The sequence below is a fragment of the Megalops cyprinoides genome, chromosome 21 (genome assembly GCF_013368585.1).
Source record: "Megalops cyprinoides isolate fMegCyp1 chromosome 21, fMegCyp1.pri, whole genome shotgun sequence".
NCBI lineage: Eukaryota > Metazoa > Chordata > Actinopteri > Elopiformes > Megalopidae > Megalops > Megalops cyprinoides.
Window position 1 is genome coordinate 11,139,652 of NC_050603.1, and position 20,022 is coordinate 11,159,673.

A 20,022-nucleotide genomic window follows, 5' to 3' on the forward strand; every position below is an offset into this window, starting at 1 on the left:
GTCAGCAAATAAATATTTCAAATAATAAATAATAAATTAATGTGCAAACACTGGAATACAGGATCTTTTTTACGATGCTTTGGAGAGTTCAACTTGTAATGGACTCCCAAAGCCTGGAGTTTCCACAGCTGTTTTACAGCTCCAACAACAGCATTGGCTTGACTTTATTTCCTGTCTCCTGGGGACACCACGGGGAATATTTGGGAAAAACCAATGAACACTGGCTTAAATTTCAAACATGGAAGCTCATGTTAACAATCTGACAGTGACAGTGAACACCTCTGAAAAAGTGCGACTCTTCATAGCGTTTCTTGTCTGTAGCAGGAGTTCCTGCCTCTATATCTGTCTATGTCCCCTGGTGAGGACTTAGTCCTGAGGACAATTATAATAAATTACATTTATACAGCGTCTTTCGACTTTTCAAAGTTCTCAGAGAGCTTTATAGTGACTCACCTCAACCACCACTAAAATGTGTAGCACTCACCTGATAGATGGCAGCCATTTTGTGCCAGAACATTCACCACACACCAGATAAGTTGGAGAGGGAGGGAGTTACTAAGCCAATTAAAGTGGGGGATTATTAGACAGCCAAACTGAAAGCGCCTGCTTGAGAATTTGGACGAGGCTCTTGATTACCTTCCCTTTCTAATAAGAATTAAGCGATCTTTAATGACCACACAGAGTCGAGACCACATTTCAATGTCCCCACCACAGCGCTGGAGCATTGGTCTCCTGTTAAGTTGAGAGGGAAGACTGTTCCTATCTGGTCCACCAACACCATTTCCAGGAGCCAGCTGGTTTTTTCAGGTCTTCCATTCAAGTCCTAACCATGGCCAACGCTGCTCGCTATCAGACAGAAGAGTTGCAGGGTAGTATGGCTGCAGGGGTCATTTTTCATACTTCCAAAAATCATGGCATCTGCTGACGCTGGTACTGTTCTTCCTGTGTTAGTGTTAATTTAAATGCAGTTCTTACTGTGACTGTTATTTAAAAAAAATACTGATTTTGAATCAATACCATTCTTTTTGTCTTCCAAATGATTTAAAGATGCTGAAATCTTTTCAGCAAAGATATGTTTCTTCTGTGGTCCTGCAAACCGCGAAGTAGAAAACACATAAATCCCACAAAACAAAAACAATAAAAATATGTAAAAATGTAAAGTGTAAAAAATGCACTCAGATTGCTGTAGAACCTCAATATTCAAATCGAAAATCAAGTTACAGGTTTTAATGACCCAGCTTGTCAGGAATATTTACAAGGGGAAAAAATTCTTCGAAAATATTGCTTAAAAAAGCAAAAGTAGCCCATTGACTCCATTTTACGTTGCTGTCTGTTGCGTGTGGGCTGTGTGCTCATCTGCTCTCACTCACTGCTCTGCAGTTTTAACAGATGTCATTAAATGTGGAAGGGACCAGCTCCACCCCTGGGAAGCCTCTGATACACCTGCCCAGCAATCCTCTCTCTCTTTGGCAACAGGCTCACTCTGGCACCTCATTGGCTGGTGCCTCGGGGGAGTAAGATTGAGCGGGTCTGAGAGAGTAGTGGTGGAGGAGATGAAGGTATCCTGTGCGGCAGGGCTTCCCTTAGTGGAGGTTGGGGGAGTAGCAAGCGGGGAATAATTTCTCTTTTTGCCCCTCCTGGTAAAACTGGAGGGACACGACTTTTGAGAGCGCAGGAGGGCGTCACCACAGACCCTTGCCAGTCTTTGCTTAGGCCAGTGCATGACTTTATAGCCCAATACCATTTCCTGGGTCTCCTCGCTCTCCTTTTCCCAGAATGCCCCTCGATCATATGACCCTGTAGGACCACCATCTAGCTCTGTTCCTTCTGAGGTCTCCAGGAGAGGGCTGGCTGCCCTCTCCTCTAGCCCCACATGAACCTCTTCTTGCTGCTCCTGCTGGAGGTGCTTGCAGCCTGGAGGTGGGGACAGGCAGTCAGTCTCTGTCCAGCTGAGCCTGCGCTTCTGTAGGAGGAGATGAGAGGAGTGATCAAAGGAGGAGCAGGAAAAATAACATGACCCACTGAGCGAGGAAGTTTAATATTTAGATACAGCAATCCAGCTGTCGAACACACAGCACTACGCTGTACAAAACCATAGCCCTGCTAATGTTATTCTAGAGATCCACCTTCATGCTTAAGTTGACTGAACCCTTTATTATGTCACTTCATTAACAGTTTCATTACGGCTCCATTTGTCATAAGGTGTATGCTAAAATATTCAGTAATAGAAATTATGAGGCGCAGGTAGTTTAGCATAATAACTGGAAATAGGATCTCACCTTGACCGGGATGTGCAGTTGGTCTCTATGCCACCGTGGGGGGGTGCGGTGTGCGGCATTCAGGGGCAGATGGTGGGGGGGTGCGGTGGCAGGGGGGGCACACGGGGAGATCTGGGGGAACCACAGTTTGAGCAACATTTCCACTTGCAGAAGGGTCTGAAGGTACTTCTCACTGGAGGGATGGATGGACGGACAGACAAACAGTTGAATGGGGGAGATTGGACAATAAAAATTCGACAATATTTTAGACATGCTGTCCCATGTCCCCATGTCCCATGTGTTAGGGGGCGGGGACTGAGGTGGAACCGAGATGCAGTCTGAAGAGGTGGGTCTTCAGTCTGCGTCAGACAATGGCCAGTTATTCCGCTGTCCTGCCCCCCATGGGGAGTTCATTCCACCACTACGGGACCAGTACAGACAGGAATCGTATCTAAGAGAAGCGACCCCCTCGGGATGGGACAGTCAGTTGCCCCATAATTTCAGAATGCAAAACAGTATATAACCAATTGCAAAAAACTGTGTGACACAATGGTTTTTGATAATTTATCCAAATGCTGTGCCTCAGACAGAATAAAGTTTGTATTACCCTTACCAATTAGCGGCGCAGATGCCTTTATAGAGGGTTACTCTATGCATAAAAATTTACAGTAAATATAAGCAAGGACACTCAGGGTAGTCAGCTCTCACCCCATGCTGGGTTTCTGCAGAACTCCCACAATCCTCTGGATTCTGTCCATGGCAATGCTCTGCTGGAAACTACTGAGTCCTGTCAATCAAAAGCAAGCCCCTTCAGCAAAATTGTTGGCAATGCTCTCAAACTGCACACAAAAGCCTTTTTTCCCCAAATTCCATATTGAGAGTAATACAGCAATAAGAATATCTCCCACACTCGCACGCACACACACACACACAGACACACACACACATAGTCTTGGAAATGTGGCAATACTGCGTACCTCTGGTGTATCTCCCTTTTTTAAGGCCATTCAGAAGCTCTAGCAGAGGTCTGACAAACACCTGGAGCTCAGCACACTGCCAGACCAAGGAATAAGGGAGAGGGAAGAGGTTGGAGGACAAGAGAAGGAGAAGTGTTCATACTTATATCCAACAACAGCACAACTTATAGTATACTTTAAGTCAGAGTCAACAAGAACACAATGACAGTTAGACGTTATATGACAACGCTGGTGATGATATCTGTAAATTTAGACTCACCTTCTGAGCAAAGACACAGTCCCCCTCTGTCTGCCCCTCTGTTGCTGTCTTCACACCCTCAGATCTGGGCAACAGGACAGTTTCGGGGTCGCCAGGGAAGCGTCCCGTTTGCCCACTCTTCCGCCAGGGCCCCGCCTGGTCCCTGACAATGCCGCGGGCCGAGCGTGACCTCAGACCGACGCCGCTGGCCCTTCCCAGCTCGACGCCTTCCGCCCCTTCGCCCTCGCCTTCCGACAGGAAGACGTCAGCCTCGTCCTCGGTCTGCTCGCTCTCGCTGAACAGCAGGCTGTGGCCGGAGGAGAGCGAATCGCGAGACAGCCAGGAGGAGGTGCTGCCCAATGACTGCATTCCTGCGGGGCCAGCGCAGGAGATATGAATTGTTACAATGATGCAAACACTAACAGCACTAACAGAATGCATCTGAGAGTGATGGAGACAGTCGGCAGTGGCATTCATGCTTTCAATGTATTTCCGAGGCATTTGAAGTTTTTGTCGTTGTGTGGAGTATCACTGTATTTTATATAGGAACTGTAGACTTATTTTAAATGACATAATGCAATTATGCAATTATTATGCAATATTGACAATCATCATGTGGGAGGAAGTTGTGGGCACGAGTGCCAAATCCCCCAACATCCCCCTGACAAACACACACACACAAAACACTGCCATGCTGCATATATGGGAACAACCATTTATTCCCAATTTGTCTGGCCAACTATTGAAACTTGTGGTCATGTAGTGCTTCTAATATTGTGACTCCATGTATGGCTTTCACTTTTTCACTGTATTCCGCCTCACTTGTAAGCTTCAGATAAACTCGTCTGCCAAATGAATAAATGTAAATGTAAATGCAACATTATTACTTCAACACCTATTCTACTCCCGATCTACTAACGCACGAGGACACGGGCACAGTCATAGGGAACATTTCGTTCATACTCACTGTTAGGCAAGACAACCCGACATACGCACAACCAGATCTGTGGCATTCTCTAAATTTACTTTTTTCCTCAAACTAATGAATAAAGTCAGGTACCTTTCGGGCATACCTTTCTATAGACAATGATGTTCCTTGTAATACTTGATCACACAGAGATTATACACGCATTCACATGCAAATATTCATCTATCTTAAATACAATACACTGACAGCTCACGCATGTATTACGCTCGATAAGAAAAATATTGGTAGACGTCGCCTGCTGCTCTCTCAGAATCAGTGACTGTTATAATTCTTCTGTTTGAGTGCCACATGCTGGTATGTCGGAGAGACTGTTACATTTCACTTGTATGCGATCCTAATAATACATAAAAATACACAGCAAAACTTAAATTTGTTGTAAAAATAAAGTTATTTTAATATTATTTTATTAGAATTTGTTTCACTGTATCGTGCTCGCTGTTGCGGGGGAATATTTCAACCGTCTCAAGAATGCGTAAAAACAAGCGTAGATAATCCTATCAGTCATCATAAACAAAAAAGTATTACCGTCCATATTATCAATCTGGTACGCGCTCATCCAACGTTATTTGCTCTCCTTGGTTACTTTTTTTCTCATGTCATGGTCTCCATGAAAACGAAGCAAATTAGCTAACCAGCAATATGGATAATTCTTTCAGATGCGACTCAGCTAGCTAAACATGTTGGAGCTGGCCAATACAGTCAACAGCAGGCACAACACAGACAACAACAGCAACACAGACAGCAAGCGAATCAAAATATTTATATTCCGAATACAACCGACTGTATCTAGCCAGAAAGTCTGCAGGTCGCGATAGAGACATGATTACGAAAGAATTCAACCGAAACCGCATCCTCTCACCTTCTGAAACTGCTGGAAAACAACAAAGAACTCTTATTCCAATAACGTTAATAATCCGATTCGTATTTTACGATTACATACACACACCTGAAATTACGGCAAAAAAAAATCAGTCGCAAGCACTGTGCCGTTGTTTAGTCCTCCTTAAATTTCTCAGTGTCACTTGGTTTCTTTCTTGCCTCTTTTTCCTTCTGTCCCCTCTTTGAAGTCCCGCTATTACCGACTGTCAACATGTGCGCCGCCACACGTGCCAAACAGTGTGCGTGTCGCTCGCTCGCCGCCATTGGCTGCCTGCTTGACAGGCACCTCTGGCATTGGTGTGTTATCCGGCCATTTACCGATTCCCTGCTCACGGACTGGCTGCAGGTCGAGCTTCTGAAGGCCCCCCCAACACGTGGCATCCGTGTGCAAGGCTGGATACAACTGATGTCTGCGTTTGTCCTACAAGGGGAACACTCCGTAACTTGAGGAAGTACGCAGTTATCCTCAGTTCGAGATATATGACAATTAGCTAATGACACTACACACACACACATATACATATATATACACATATGTGTGTGTGTTCAAAAGCGTTCATAAAATATGTATGATAATATGATGAAGTGTATGTAACACTGTGTACCACATCCCCGATTGTTAAAAATGTAGGTGATCTCAAGACGCAGTTTAGTAGCAGTTACCAGTTATCACTCTCTAGGCTTCACATGTGTCCTAACACTGCCGAAATGGTGATGCATGCCTTGTTTTTCATTTTTTATATTTTTCTGCTTAAATCTAAATTGTGTACTGTACAGGTTCTTTTTTATTGTTACTGTTGTTTTGTTTGTTGTTTAATTTCTCATCATCCAGCGATCTAAGACAAGAAAAACAAGCAAAGGTAATATTACAACACATTTATTTGCCACCACAATGGTATCTCTTGACAGGGTAGACAGAAACCTCTTAGGGGGAGGAAGTGACTGTTTATTGGGCAGGATTCAAATTCCGTGTATACAGAGAAAATAAAGACAAAGATGGATCCTCTTCATAACTGTGAACCCAGTAGAAGTGGTGGCAGTGGCAAGGGGCAACACTACACTGAATCACTGGCCCCAAAATGAGTCCCAGAACACAAAGAAAGTTCATCAGGGTAGAACTTGCACTGTTCCAGAGGGTAACAGGGTTGTGATGGGTCATAAGCTCATGGGCTGGAATGGAATTCAGGAGTTGCCTCTTATGGTCAGAGTAATCATGTGGATGAGAAAGCCTGGCCCAGAATGTACATTATATGGTATCCACCCCTTGGTGTCTTCCCTCATCCCATCTCCCCCTCGTTCTTCTAGCAGCCAAGCCAGGGGTCATGCCTGTGTGTCCGCGAAACAAAGGATATTTTCCGGGCCATGTCCGTGTTGTATATCCGTTTGCAGTTCTCGTAGTTCTTCCGTTGCCGCAGGCGACAGGGCTTCTCGTAGTAACGTTTGCGACGCACCGTGTCTATCAACCCGTCCACCGTCAGCACCCTACACAGAGTGGAAGGGGGGTGGGGGGTGGAATAAGATGCACACAATAGCACATACATTACACACATACAGCTGATGACAGGTTTATCTGCCCAATCACAGTACTTTCAACTGCGTCAGTGTCCGAAGTCTAAAACTGGCAGACGTGTGGTGTAGCACATACAAGGCATGGGCTAAATGCTCAGACGGATACACTCCTCGTGCATCCACAGCAAAACGCACTGCCATTCAAAAGCCACCTGGATAAACTGACTTGAGAATGTTTCTGTAAAATAAGCGGAGCAACTATATTTTGCCCCTTTAAAGGACATTAAACATATTCAAAACAGCATAAAGCTGTTGAGAATTTAATATTGTAACTTCAGTGGCTATATACTGCCTTAGGAGATATATAGGACAGTTTATCACGCTAATTTAAATTCTGTGATGCAGGCTGTACCTCCACACTATCACAGCCCCCAATGGTTTTTGCAGGGCTGTTTAGACAGCGTTAAGCCCGTTACTAAGCTCGCCGGTCAGCAATGTTCTGCTCTTCGGTTAAGCCCGCCACGTTCGCGCAGACGTGTGGCGTCTCGCTCCCCTTAGCTGGGCGGCACATGTTCTCCAAACTGACACAGCAGGGATTTGCGAAAGGAATAAACTAACTCCCCGCCTCTCCAATGAGTCTGAACCAACGGGGGAGAGGATAGACAGATATTCACTCCGCCCCCTCCAAAGCTGCAACCAATGCGATTTGTGTTTGTGTCAGAAAGTTGTGTAATATGTGCCATCCTCTAATCTGCACCTCAAGCCAAACTATGTGGTCGCGTGTTGGTACTGCCCGTTAAACGGGCCAGATAGAAAGCCATGCGACGAGAATGAAACGAGAAAAATATAACAGCCTGACAAATTCTCTTGAATGCAACCAGAGAATTTATTTATTTTTGTTAGCTCGTTACAGTTGCAGATCATAACTGTTTTCATTAAACAATGGTATTCGTCAGGGAGTTTGTTGACATTTTAACCGCAACCTTTCAGGCTGCTGTTAAACTTGTCTCATTTCACCGCAGTACATTTTATTAGTTGACGCACTGAACGCACCCGCGGGGCGTGCCATTTTAAATCCTTATAATGATGTCATAATAAATGTCACATTGGTAATTCTGGTAACCGTTGCGAAGTTACATATAGCTTATCCGTTTATTCCAGAATATCAATTTATGGCAGGCTCTGGCAAATCTTTTTTTTTTTATTATTAAATTAGATTATTTAATTGTTACGTATTAAATATTGTAATAATTCGAGTATATTAAATATTAACGGATATTATTTTTTTTACTAAATGTAATAAACATAAAAGTAAACCGTTTATTGGATCATTATTTTTAAATCTTTTAATTTTGTGAACTCAGTACTCAATATCTGCACCCAAAGTCACTGCATCCTGACAGTACTCGCAGTCGATATGCGTATCTCCTACTATGAGGTGAGACTCATAGACAACTTTTGTAACTGATGTAAATCGCTCTGGATAAATGCCAGTAATGTACTATATTACCTGACTGTTCAGGACAAATCCTTCAGAAAAACGAGTTTATCATGAAAATAAAAGACAGAAAATTGATGAGACCGCAGTGGTTAAGAAGAAAATCCCTCAAGTAGCCAAAAATTGCATCGCAAATTTTCATTTAGTCTGTTAGTGCGAGTTAGAGTTCAAATAAACCCATGAATGCTGAAAAATGAATGCGGCTCAATGAAATGACTACAAATGACAGAACTGACGATGCATCCTTTTCAGACAAACACAGTCATAAACAATCCAATGAATTAAATAAATAATCAAGTTTAGCAACCTCTAGGTTTTATGTACTTAGAGGGGGTCGGATGCGTCAGGAAAATGAAAACAAAAATAAAAATGCGAAAGATTCCCCCCTGTTGGCTGTACACGGAAATATAGAACTACCTACTTAGCTAACCCGGTTAATCCCTACGGTGTGGCTTGTACTGCGTGTTTCCACTTGTTTTCACGTTATATTATGAGCAATATATAGCCTACCGTACCCCGTCTTCTATTTATCTAGCTGGTGCAATCTAGTAAGTGAGCTAGTGAAATTAGACAAATCTGACATTTGACTAGCTAGTGTTAGCCAGCTAGCTAGCAGTAACTCTAAGACCTGCAGTACACAGAGTGATCGCTCATAAATCATGCAGTAACACCCGTATGTAAAACCAAAAATCAAAATACACGAAACGACAAAAAATAGACTGAACCTGTTGAGAGCTTTGTATGCCGCGTCTACATTCCCATTTTGAACCATCACCGTCCGCGCCACGAAACGAAGGTGACTCGCCATTTTGAAGGAGTGCAGCGGCCTTTACTGCCTGGACGGAAACATTGACGGAAACGCCAGAGCAAGAGTTCCCCCCGAGATGGAAAGCCAGTTTATAACGTTCAGTGGAACAATGATTTATATCCTCACTTATGGAATGGCATTTCAGTCTTCTCGACTTAAATAGTGGCGATTTACTGTGCTTTGGAGTGGACTGAGGATGTTAAGCCGCCTGAAGCGGTCATAGGCTCTGACTCTGGTGGAGCATTAACACCTAAAGTCAGAAATTCGGGGGCTCACCCCGATGCCTTGCTGGATGGTACTTTTGTATGGAATACATGGAGTCAGAGGCTATGTGGGTTTTCCGTAGGTTCTAGCACATTCGGGGGTGGAGCATAATCAAAGGGAAGATGAGGCTAAAGTTACCTAAAGGTTTAGATATTGTGAGGATACCCATACCTTATAGCTGGGCAGAAGGTGTTGGCCTCGGTCACCAATGGCAGCTGGATTGGGTCTGATAAGGGGAGACATTTTTATTCTCGTCGTCAATCTGTTAGGGACAGCGGGACTCTGATTTGGTGGGACAGATGGGCGAGGGTTTTGGTGACCAGGTTAAGGCTGGGGAATTGTAGGTTGAGGGCATGTGGAAAAATACCCTGACAGCCACTGTAATAGGTGTGGGGTACGTGAAACTGTGGAAATGTATTTTTAGAATGTGAGGGCTGTAATAGGGAATGGAGTGAATTGTTTTGCTACCTGGAAGGGTTTCCACCTACCCTCTGCAGATGCCCCTGGGACCATGCAAGCATAGTGCTAATGTTTTCTCTCAGGGTTTGGGTTTCCTTTATGCCACTGAAGTGCATTCTAGGGTATAAACCTGACTGTGGGTCCTGATACAGCATAACCCCAATTCTTTGCAGCAGTTTAGTCTGTGGTTAAACTCAGCAAGATGAAGAAGCCTGTTACAATCTAGTATGCTAAGCAAAATGATCAGAGAAAAGCAAAAGAGGGGTAGAGAGGTTAGGGTTAATATAAAATGGGCTGTACTTTCACTGAACTTTTTGGCAAAAGTATAATTAAAACAAGAAACACAAAGGCAATAGTTATGAATGCAACACAATGGAATGTATATGACTGCAACTTTTTAAAGTTATTGTCTTTGTCCCATTTGTCATGACAGTATATTTCCATTTCCAGCATTCTTCCTTCCCACCCTTGGTCTTTTTAATTCTGTCTTTTATTTGCATGCTGTCATTTTGTATGATCAGTTCTTTTCCCATGTTCCCTCTTTCCTTCATTCTGCACACACATTTACGTGAGTGTAAGTCCTTATCCCCTCCTTTTTCTTTTGTTGTACTCCCCTTTTTTCTCTCTGTTTCATTTCATGGCTATCCTTTCTAACTTCTGCCTTTACTCTTTGCTTAATTTTTCTGCCCCCCCCCCCCCCCCCCCTTCTTTCCACTTATGTGGCCTAACATTCCTACTCCCCTTTTGCCTTCACCCCCTAACTGAACCTGTTTAACTCTCTCATTTTCTCTCTTTCAACCCCTATCCTCTCCTCGCGCCCCTCTCTGCAGGCCAGTACAACTCATTAAATGTATGATTAAAAGCAGAAAAGGAACAGGCCAAGGGAAGGGGGAAAGAGTTTTTTTTTTTTAAAGGAGGAGAGTTTGGCCAAGACTCACTTCTCCAGACACAGAGAGACGTGCTCACATGTGGTTTCACGCTGAAAGATATTCCAGCACAAGAAAATATGATTTCCTAATGTTGTTGTGAAACTTTCCTTCAAAGTATTTCAGGGCAATGTGTGTATAATCCTGGGTTTGCATAAATATATAGCAGAAAAGGTTAAGAAAAGCAGACATACAGTACACAGTATATCTATTGGAATATGTTGGCAGGTTCATCAGTCAATTCATGGATAGATGTAGGGGCTGGTGCTGGATGGCCTGACATCTCCACTTCAATGGCACAAACCCAGACAGAGCAGTCAAAAACAAGAGGGGAGTTCTGGCTGACCACTTAGCATGGCAGACTGACCATATCAACACAACCAGTATAGCTAATTACATTTGAATTTGAACTTAAATTTGAAGGAAGATGACAACTCATTTTTTAAAGGATGTGACATTGATAGACTAGAAGAGGAACAGAAGGAGAGGGAATGAGAAATAAACATTAGAGATCTATAGATGCTGTAAGGAAGAGAGATACACAGAGGGAGGGTGGAGAATTGTGAGAGATTGAGGGAGATGCAATAGTTCTCAGGAAAAATACAGGAACTGAACTGTTGGGAAATTCATTTGTGATTGTTCATGTTCTTCTCACCCTCTGTTCATTCTTTCTATAGCATATTGTGTGTGTTTTTTCTCTGGACAGTAGTAGAAAGAAAAACACTGGGGTCTGGCTATGGTGACTGTGGGCCAAAGAGGGTTATCAAATTCAGATTCAATGGGTTTTTTGGCCCATACAACACATACAAAGTACAGTGCTACAGAAATTTCTACAAACAATGGGCTGTGTGAGTGTGTGTGTGTGCATGTGTGTCTGTGTGTATGTATGCATTTTGAACATTTCCAGTTACTCAACTGTAAACCATTTTTGTTGAGTTAGATTGGTAGAACAGACCCGGACAGGGAAGAACTTCTGGCCCTTATTAATGGATCTATACATCTTTAAATCTAATTTACACCCCTACCCCCTTTCCTCTTTCATCCTCTCTTTCTCTGTCACTTTCAGTATGTCTTTGATCTCTCATGCTTTCCCTAGATGCCTTGCACTCTTTACATCAACAAAAGAACAATGCTTTTAAAAATGCCCTGCGCTATGGTCACTGATTATCCCTCACATTCCTTTTTTTTTGCTCCCCTCTCTCCTGCTACAATGAGCTCAAGGAATGTCTCCCTTTCCGCTCAGGTTAAGTGTGTGTGAAACTGATAGGGAGAAAGGCAATGGAGGAGGGGTAAAAAGTGAGTTTGTGGGTCTGTCTTGCAGCAAAAAACAGCATTCATGTGTTTTAGATTGCGGAGTTCTGCTTTCTGTTCATATCTCAAATGCAGTACCTTGCCATTTAGTAATGCCGTAGCCTTACGAGAGGATAGCCTATTCCCATCACTTCCATCCTGCACAACCAAAAGTTATAGCAACACAGTTAATTGCATTGCTGCAGTTTGAATGAAATTCAAGTTGAACGCAAGTGATTCAGTGTCTGATAGCCACTGTTGGCGCTTATGTTTCCCTAACTCATTGGATATGGGTGCTTACCTAGCCAAATCCACAACGATGATATTGATAAAAATTACTTAATGGGTGTTCAGCAAATAAGAATTAGCAGCGGAAGACTAACAAGAGAGTGTAAGAAAGCAATGGGAGAGGAGAGAAAGAACAAAAGAGAGATTGTGGCCTTGATATGAAAGACGCACAATGGATGTCTGAGGTTGTGTAAACAAGAACCTGTAAAGGCATGCTTCTATTGAGTGTTTGAGAGATGTCAGCATTCAGGTCTCTCAATGTGCTTGAAAACAGATCAATAACTCACCAAATACATTTTCAGAATACTTATTACAAAATATAATACCATTATTTATTTAACCAGGTTATGCCATTGGCCTTTCCCTATCCATCTTGTTTACCCTCCTCTCCATGCCAATCTAATCTTCTTTGATAACAGCCTCCTTTCTGGCACTGAATCCTGGCAATGTCCCAGACATTTTACAGTCCCAAAAGCTCAATTCCTCCATCCAAACCATGGTGTATCAGAGGCTCTTGAGGGTGATTCCCCCTCTAACTTCACCCAAGCCTCACTCATATGTTCTCATTCCTAATTTTTTATTTTCACATTTTTGTCTTTTCTTGTGCTTTACCTACATTCCTGACATAGTTGCCATGTACGTGTAAATTGCACTTTATAGATGGCTAAACTAGGTAGACTTCATAAAGACAGTTTATTCCAAGAATCACAAGAGTTTGATATATGAGATTTCATATTCCAAGGGAATATGCGTTTAAGGTAGCCACCATCTCCCTCCTCTGCGTTCCCCATCTCTCAATCTGTTTCTGTTTCATCGACTGCGATTCTCTATGGGCGTAGTTAAACACTGCGGGGCGTGTCGTTGGCGGCCAAATTAAGCAGCAATTTTTCCATTCTATCTACTTCTTGCAGCAAGCGATTGGAAAAAGTCAAACAGAAAGTTTGACTAGTCAAGGGTCATATTAGCCAAGAAAGAGGGGACACACAGAAAAAGAAAGAGGGTTGAAACGTTGTTGCAAGATAAAGAGGGGGAAGACTATCTATTTTATACAAGGAGTATAACGGCAATTAAATAGATGGTTAAGGCATAAAACAGAATAGACAGTCAAGGTGGCAAAGTAGGAGTTTAACACTTTGGGGATAGCATCCTACGAAATAAAGAAACTCATTTTTCTTGGTTTGAACAATAGATACGGAGGCGTTGAACTATGGAACGCAAAATACCTGATTTCTCTGGAATCTGGAAGATGAAAAGTTCGGAGAACTTCGAGGAGCTTTTGACCGCGCTGGGTGAGTGGTGATAACGGTATTGAGAATTGCAAGTGACCGAGTATGCAATAGCGAGTCTGTTGCTATTTTACCAACTAATGCATATTGTCTTTTCACCGTTTTGTATTTATTATGATGTCCCGCATTGTTATGTTGGTTAATTCATCAATCAGCGTAGGTATGCGCGCGCGCGCGCACACACGCACACGCACACACACACTTTGCCTCTTGTATGTGTAGATGTCTTTGCATTCACACAAAACCCGTTAACTCAATAATTACCCGCACCCCTGCACCCTTCCCGCGCCGCCAGAAGCTCAGTTTCTGATTATCATATTGTGTGCAAGAAGGATATAGCAAATTGAGTATTCATCAGACGCTGTAATTCACTGTAAATGTGATTTGAGAAGTTCCCTCTGACCGCTCTCAAGTTTGAAATGTTGTAAACTCCATCGTTGCTCTTGAGAACTGCATTTTTTGCATTTAACCACAGCTCGGGTTACTCGGCTGCTTTCCTTGTCCTGACTGAACTCATGAAAAATGTAAAACGCGGCAATGAGGAAGGGAGCAAAGAGTGAGAGAAAAGGATGGAAAACGGTGGAGTGATTCAAAAGGAGAGGAAGAACCCCGTGCACGCAGAATTTGTTAAGGTGCAGAGAAAAGCACCAAACAATGCACGCCAGTGTCCACTGGTAATAAAGGAGAATACAAAAACGAAACAAGACTAGGTCCTCAGAGCCCTGTAATTTAAAGTATGGTAAACCAGTCAGCCTGAACCGAAGCTCACTGACCATGTACACATTGGCCCACACTCACAGCAATACACTATTGTCATTTATGAGACTCTCTTATCCAATTATATAGGTTACAGTTTTATCCATTCATACAGCTGGATATTTACTGAGGCAATTCAAGGTTAAGTATCTTGCTCAAGGGCATAATGGCAGTAGCCTAGCAGGGAATTGAACCAGCAACCTTTTGGTTATTAGCCCTGCTCCTGACAACCACATCATATTGCAGCTCAGAGTCAATTACATTATAGAACAAACAAATCCTCCACCTCCTTTAACAGCGTGACCAGAAAATAGCCCTTTCTACGAACTCTTGAGTTTTATTCAGAAGGCAAAGCCTCTTCCATTCTCTGCCTCTCCTTTTGTGCCAAATACTCCCAGTGACCCTCACACTTACTGCCTGTGCAATGCTATTAATTAATCCATTACCATCAGTTTATAGACTTAAAGAGGCCTTCTTTTGGGCAGGGGGCTGTGGGCTTGTGTGCCTTTGTGTATATGGGTGTGTTTATGTGATCGATCATGTGAGTGGGGGTCAATGAGTGTGTGAGTATGTGTTTGCATGTGTGGCAGTATGAAACTGATTGACATGTTGGATTGTGTGAGGGGTAAGAGGAGAGAAAATCAACTCTCAGACAAACAGTGAGACACCTTCTCAGGGAATGGCATTCCCACCGTCTACCTCCTTCTCTCTTCCTCTCCTATCCTCGGTCTCAATTTTTTTTCCCCTCCCTCTTTCACTGTTTCCTGGCAGGAAGGTAAAAGAGATTATCAAATCCCTATGGCAAACTGTGATAACTTCCCCTCATCTCTGTGTTTTTACACACACACACACACAGATACACACAGTGAACTTACAGGGGAAGATAATTTAGGAGACGTGACTGGCAGTGAGTGTTGAGTTCACATTTACTTTTGTATTCCTGTTATAAAGGGGTTGTAAACTGGATTAAACTAGACTGGGTTGCATTTTAAACTAGACTGGGTACGAGACTTGTTGCATTTTATTTCAGGCAACTGATAATATAAAATGGCACTATGGCAGTTCAGCTGTTCTGAAGAGCCACCACTTACTGAGCTTTGGAAGCAAAGCAAGCAGTGTGCAGCATTGTGTTAAATCTTGTGTGTTACATGACATCATGCAGGTGTCACTGTGGGAGCAAGGGTGAATCATAGATCCTAGGACATTTTCTACCATGCAGCTCACTCATCCCGCCTCAAACTGAATATATATTTAAACAAACAATAAGACTTCCTATGAATGCATACTGGATAACCACATTAACTGCATAATTTTCATAGCGCATGTGCATATGGACATTATTTTCATTTTATTCCAATGAACGCTAATATTCTGTGTAATTTATATTATTAACATGGTTTTAGATCATGATTATGATCTAGTTTAGCAGTGTATAGTTAGCGTGGAAAAAAAACAGTGATAGTGCTCCGCATGAATTCATAGCTGAGTGCATGTACCTGTCTTTGCGGATCCCAGGCGTGAACGTACTGCTGAGGAAAATAGCGGTGGCAGCTGCCTCCAAGCCCTCAGTACAAATCAGCCAGCAGGGGGAGACACTGACCATCCAGACCTCTACCTCCGTCCGGACCACCCAGGTCTCCTTCACCGTCGGGCAGCCCTTCAGCGAGACTACGGTGGATGGCCGACCCTGCACGGTATCACTCTCCATTCTGTGCTCCTAGCCATTGTGTCAACGTCAATGTACCACAAGGACAATAATGTAACGGGTGACATGGGAGTGCTGCCATCTCCAGATTTGTGACATTCTTTGTAAGCATCCGCTAATGTGGCTGACAAGTTTATTTGAATTGTAAAATTCAAAGGATAGTTAGCGGTTGGGGTTATTCAGTTCCATGCAGACTTATTGAGGTAGAGGTCACATGATAACACCTACACCCTTCCATATCTTTTCTCTACACTGGAATTTTTTCCAAAAATAAACCCTGCCCCAGTTAGACTTTCTGTTAAGTTGCAACAGCCCCTCTCAGCTTCTTCCCTCCCCAAATTGCTCTGCTCTGTATAGCCACTTCCATCTCTTTTCATACAGACTTTCGGCTGTTGTAAGAAATACATTGGCCCGCTGTATTCTGTTCTTTTTAAATAAGTTCAGATTTTTCTCCATTTTGTCTCATTGTCTTGCTTCCTGTCCTTTCTTCTGCTCTCCTCTGCCTCTGTAATTTTCTTTCTGACACAGATGTACTCTTCCTGTATTAAAACAATACAGTCTAAATTGTTAGACTGTGTTCCAGGAGAAAGTTAAAAAAAACTCAAAGTTAGTGTAGCTACTTGTGCACAGCCACAGTAATTCCATACGTGTGATTAATAATGATGATGTCGCAAAATAACACCACACAGTTCACCACTGAGTTCCCTGCTTTGCCATGTGTCCCTCTCCTGTTCAGAGTTTCCCACGCTGGGAGACAGCCAACAAGATCAGCTGTGAGCAGATGCTGCAGAAGGGGGAAGGCCCCAAAACTGGCTGGACCCGGGAAATTACCAATGACGGCGAGCTTATTTTGGTAAATCTATCCTTTAATTTGCTTATTGGTATGCCATAAGTGGAATAGAATTCACAGTCACAATCACAATCACTAACCTTATTGACAATATGGACACTATTTATTAAATCAGTTTATAAAATGAAATATCTGCTGAAGCATATTGAAGAAATGTTATTCTTCCAATTTTCCCACTCCTAAGGGTAGTTCCAAAGAACGGTGTAGATTATTTACTCTGCCCACTATTTTTGTTTTATCATTATACAGATTAGATCCATTCTAATTGTTTTAAATTGCTTTTCAAATCTGGACTATAATAATAACTTGCTTGTCTTTGTCTTTTTTCTTTAAGGTTAGTAATATTTTGCTATTAGTAGGGAATGTGTTATGAGTGATATATTGCTTAATTTGTATTATCTTAAAGGTCTGTTTGAGTGTGTGTCTTTCCTCATTGTGTGTGGAATGTGTCTTGCTTACTAAATATGTATGCGTTCATAAAATGTCATTATATTTATGTTAGATGCATTTTTTAGCATTTGTTGTTCAACAGGCTGTTGAATCTGCTCAATCTCTCTCACGTCACATGTTATTGTATTGCAGACAATGAGCGCTGGGGACGTTGTGTGCACCCGGGTATATGTGCGAGACTGAAAGACACCTTTCCATCCCTCTGCCTCTCCTTCTCACCAATCCATCCATCCAAGCAGAAAGAAGTCCATGTGTTGTTATCTGCTGACTGCTACATTTTAATCTGTTATTTTGTGGGTGCACCAGGCAGTCAGAGGGATAGTGTGTATGTTGCATCCTATTGTGTGTCAGACAATGCTTCCATATTCGGAGGCAAAGTAAACAGTAACGAGCCAAAGCAGTGTTCTCTTAAAATAATGTAGGCACAAAATCCATGTGTTTGTGAGATGCTTCGATCAGCATGTTAAATGAGGCTCTCGGTGTTCATGTCTCCTCTAGGTGTTTCTAAGGTTTAATATTTATAAAATGTGTGTATCTTAAAATGTATCTTAGTCTGTATCCATTAGATGCACAAATGTGGGTTTTGAAATGACATTGTCTGTGGGAAGACTATAAAATATCACTTACACCCTCGTATGCTTTTCTGTACCTTTGAAAGAGGTATTAAGGCTGAATCCTTTAACCAATATCCCACTGTATGAATCGAAAATCTGTTAAAATGTGAGCTGGCCAAGCCTCTCAGGCAAGGACATCAATAACAATAAAAGGCCATTCATACTGAACATTCCTTACTCAAGAGCACCATCATTTCACCAACAATGCTTAATGTATTTCACAAGACCCAATAACAGTATTTGTAATCAAAGCACCAATCCAATTTGTATTGGCTGTGTTTTTTGTTTCCCACATGCTAACTTCCTCGGGCCACATGTAAAGCTTCACCAGACCTCACGTTAGCCACCCCTAGTCTAATAGCTCTGTGAAATAAAAACAACATATGAATATCAATTTCATATATATCATGTTTTCTTTCACTTGTCGTTTTAAAAGGACCGGTTCCCTATCGTCTTTTGTTAAGGTCTAGCATGGGGCATATTATTTTTCCCCATGATATTAGTTATGTATACCTCCAATGCTGAAATGAATAAATGTCTCCATGGCAACTGTGAGGAAACGTTGAAGGGGAAGAAGTGAATTTGTGAGGAACCCCTACCTAGCCCGTGGGATGTCAAGTAAAATGACCAATGAGCTTTGAGAGTGGAGAAACTGGGGCAGCCCCTTAAAGTGAAGAAATGACAATGAGATTACGGGGCAGCAGTGGCTGACATCTTGGTATAAAGCAGAAACAGAACCATCGTAACTCAAAAGCATACAGTCAAACATACACACATACAATACCTATTAACAAAAAGAAGCAGAGGAAAATAAAGAGGCACATGGACATTCAAGACACTGACTAAAAGGAAATAGAGACATACTTCTGGAAAGGATTCCATTGCCTTCAGCTTCCGTCTGTGATTTGATACAGTGTAAACTCATTCAAAAAAACATCCCCCTACTGTTTGTGCTGAAGGGATTTGGGCTCCTAGACATCTACTGCCTCCTAGTGGCGAACAGTGAAATGTACACTCACACACCCGGGCACATTACATGCTGACACAGACTGCTTAGCTCCCTCCATTACTCTTCTGCAGCGGGTTCGTTTTCCATGATGTGTGATGATGTCAGCTCATTCCAGAGGTGCTGAGGTCATGGGGGGGACCTGTTGCATGATTGGTTATGGGACTTTGCTTAGAGGATTGGGAGGCACACATTTCAGAAAGTGGAAAGCGGTCTGCAACATGAGACCTTGCCATACCATGCATTTCTTAAACACACATTTGTACACTTTCCTTCTCACAAAACAGGTTTTTACTGAATTCACAATAAATTGCTCATTGCACAAAGAGGTTAAGCAAATAACTTGTGTTACATGTTGGCCTTTAGCCACATTTTATCCAAGTATACATTTGTGTGCTTGTAAGACACTGTCAGATGATTGACCTCCTTGTATACATGTGACCCCACATGATAGCTGGGAAAAAGAAAGGAAAGAGAGGAAACAGATAAGAGTTAATATATTACTATACCCTAAATAGATTAGGCTATATGTATAATGCAATACAAACAACTCCTAAAAGGAGTTTAGGTCATCACAATTTGAGTTGCATTTTTTTATCATGTTAGTTTCTGCATGTATGGTGGTTTCAAAATTAGACTTTTTACACTATTGCGCATTAGCCTATCTGCTAGTAAAAAGAAGTAATAAAATGATAATAATGGAGAAGAAGATAATGATGTGGGTGAAAATGAATATTACTATTAGAACACAACTTTCTGTAAATGTGTTCATATAGTCACACAATCACTTGAAATGACATAATATACAAAGCAATGCCTTTTAAACCATGTATTCTGCAAGTTCCTACAAACGGAAATTCTTTTCTGTAATATTCTGTGATAAAATTCACACTAGAAATTGGTTACAGATGCTATATTTTTCAAACAATTTTACATTTCTTTTTTACTTCGACGTTCAAAAGCAAAATCTTCT

General features: G+C 42.2%; 3 protein-coding genes across 3 annotated transcripts; 1 reads left to right on the forward strand and 2 right to left on the reverse strand.

Annotated features, from left to right (window-relative positions):
- Positions 1-1,583: 1,583 nt before the first annotated feature.
- On the reverse strand, positions 1,584-5,505 carry ciarta (circadian associated repressor of transcription a). Its single transcript, XM_036516177.1, has 8 exons — positions 5,321-5,505; positions 3,611-3,844; positions 3,495-3,538; positions 3,236-3,311; positions 2,967-3,045; positions 2,280-2,451; positions 1,742-1,963; positions 1,584-1,646 (listed from the first exon to the last, which is right to left on the reverse strand). The coding sequence occupies exons 2-8, from the start codon at positions 3,840-3,842 to the stop codon at positions 1,584-1,586; spliced, it is 888 nt and encodes a 295-aa protein (XP_036372070.1). The 5' UTR covers positions 3,843-3,844; positions 5,321-5,505.
- Positions 5,506-6,231: 726 nt separating this feature from the next.
- mrps21 (mitochondrial ribosomal protein S21) lies at positions 6,232-9,178 on the reverse strand. The gene is made up of 2 exons (XM_036515918.1): positions 9,073-9,178; positions 6,232-6,822 (listed from the first exon to the last, which is right to left on the reverse strand). The coding sequence occupies exons 1-2, from the start codon at positions 9,153-9,155 to the stop codon at positions 6,642-6,644; spliced, it is 264 nt and encodes an 87-aa protein (XP_036371811.1). The 5' UTR covers positions 9,156-9,178; the 3' UTR covers positions 6,232-6,641.
- A 4,117-nt stretch (positions 9,179-13,295) lies between these two features.
- crabp2b (cellular retinoic acid binding protein 2, b) lies at positions 13,296-17,656 on the forward strand. Its single transcript, XM_036515926.1, has 4 exons — positions 13,296-13,671; positions 15,940-16,118; positions 16,866-16,982; positions 17,562-17,656. The coding sequence occupies exons 1-4, from the start codon at positions 13,590-13,592 to the stop codon at positions 17,610-17,612; spliced, it is 429 nt and encodes a 142-aa protein (XP_036371819.1). The 5' UTR covers positions 13,296-13,589; the 3' UTR covers positions 17,613-17,656.
- Positions 17,657-20,022: the final 2,366 nt, after the last annotated feature.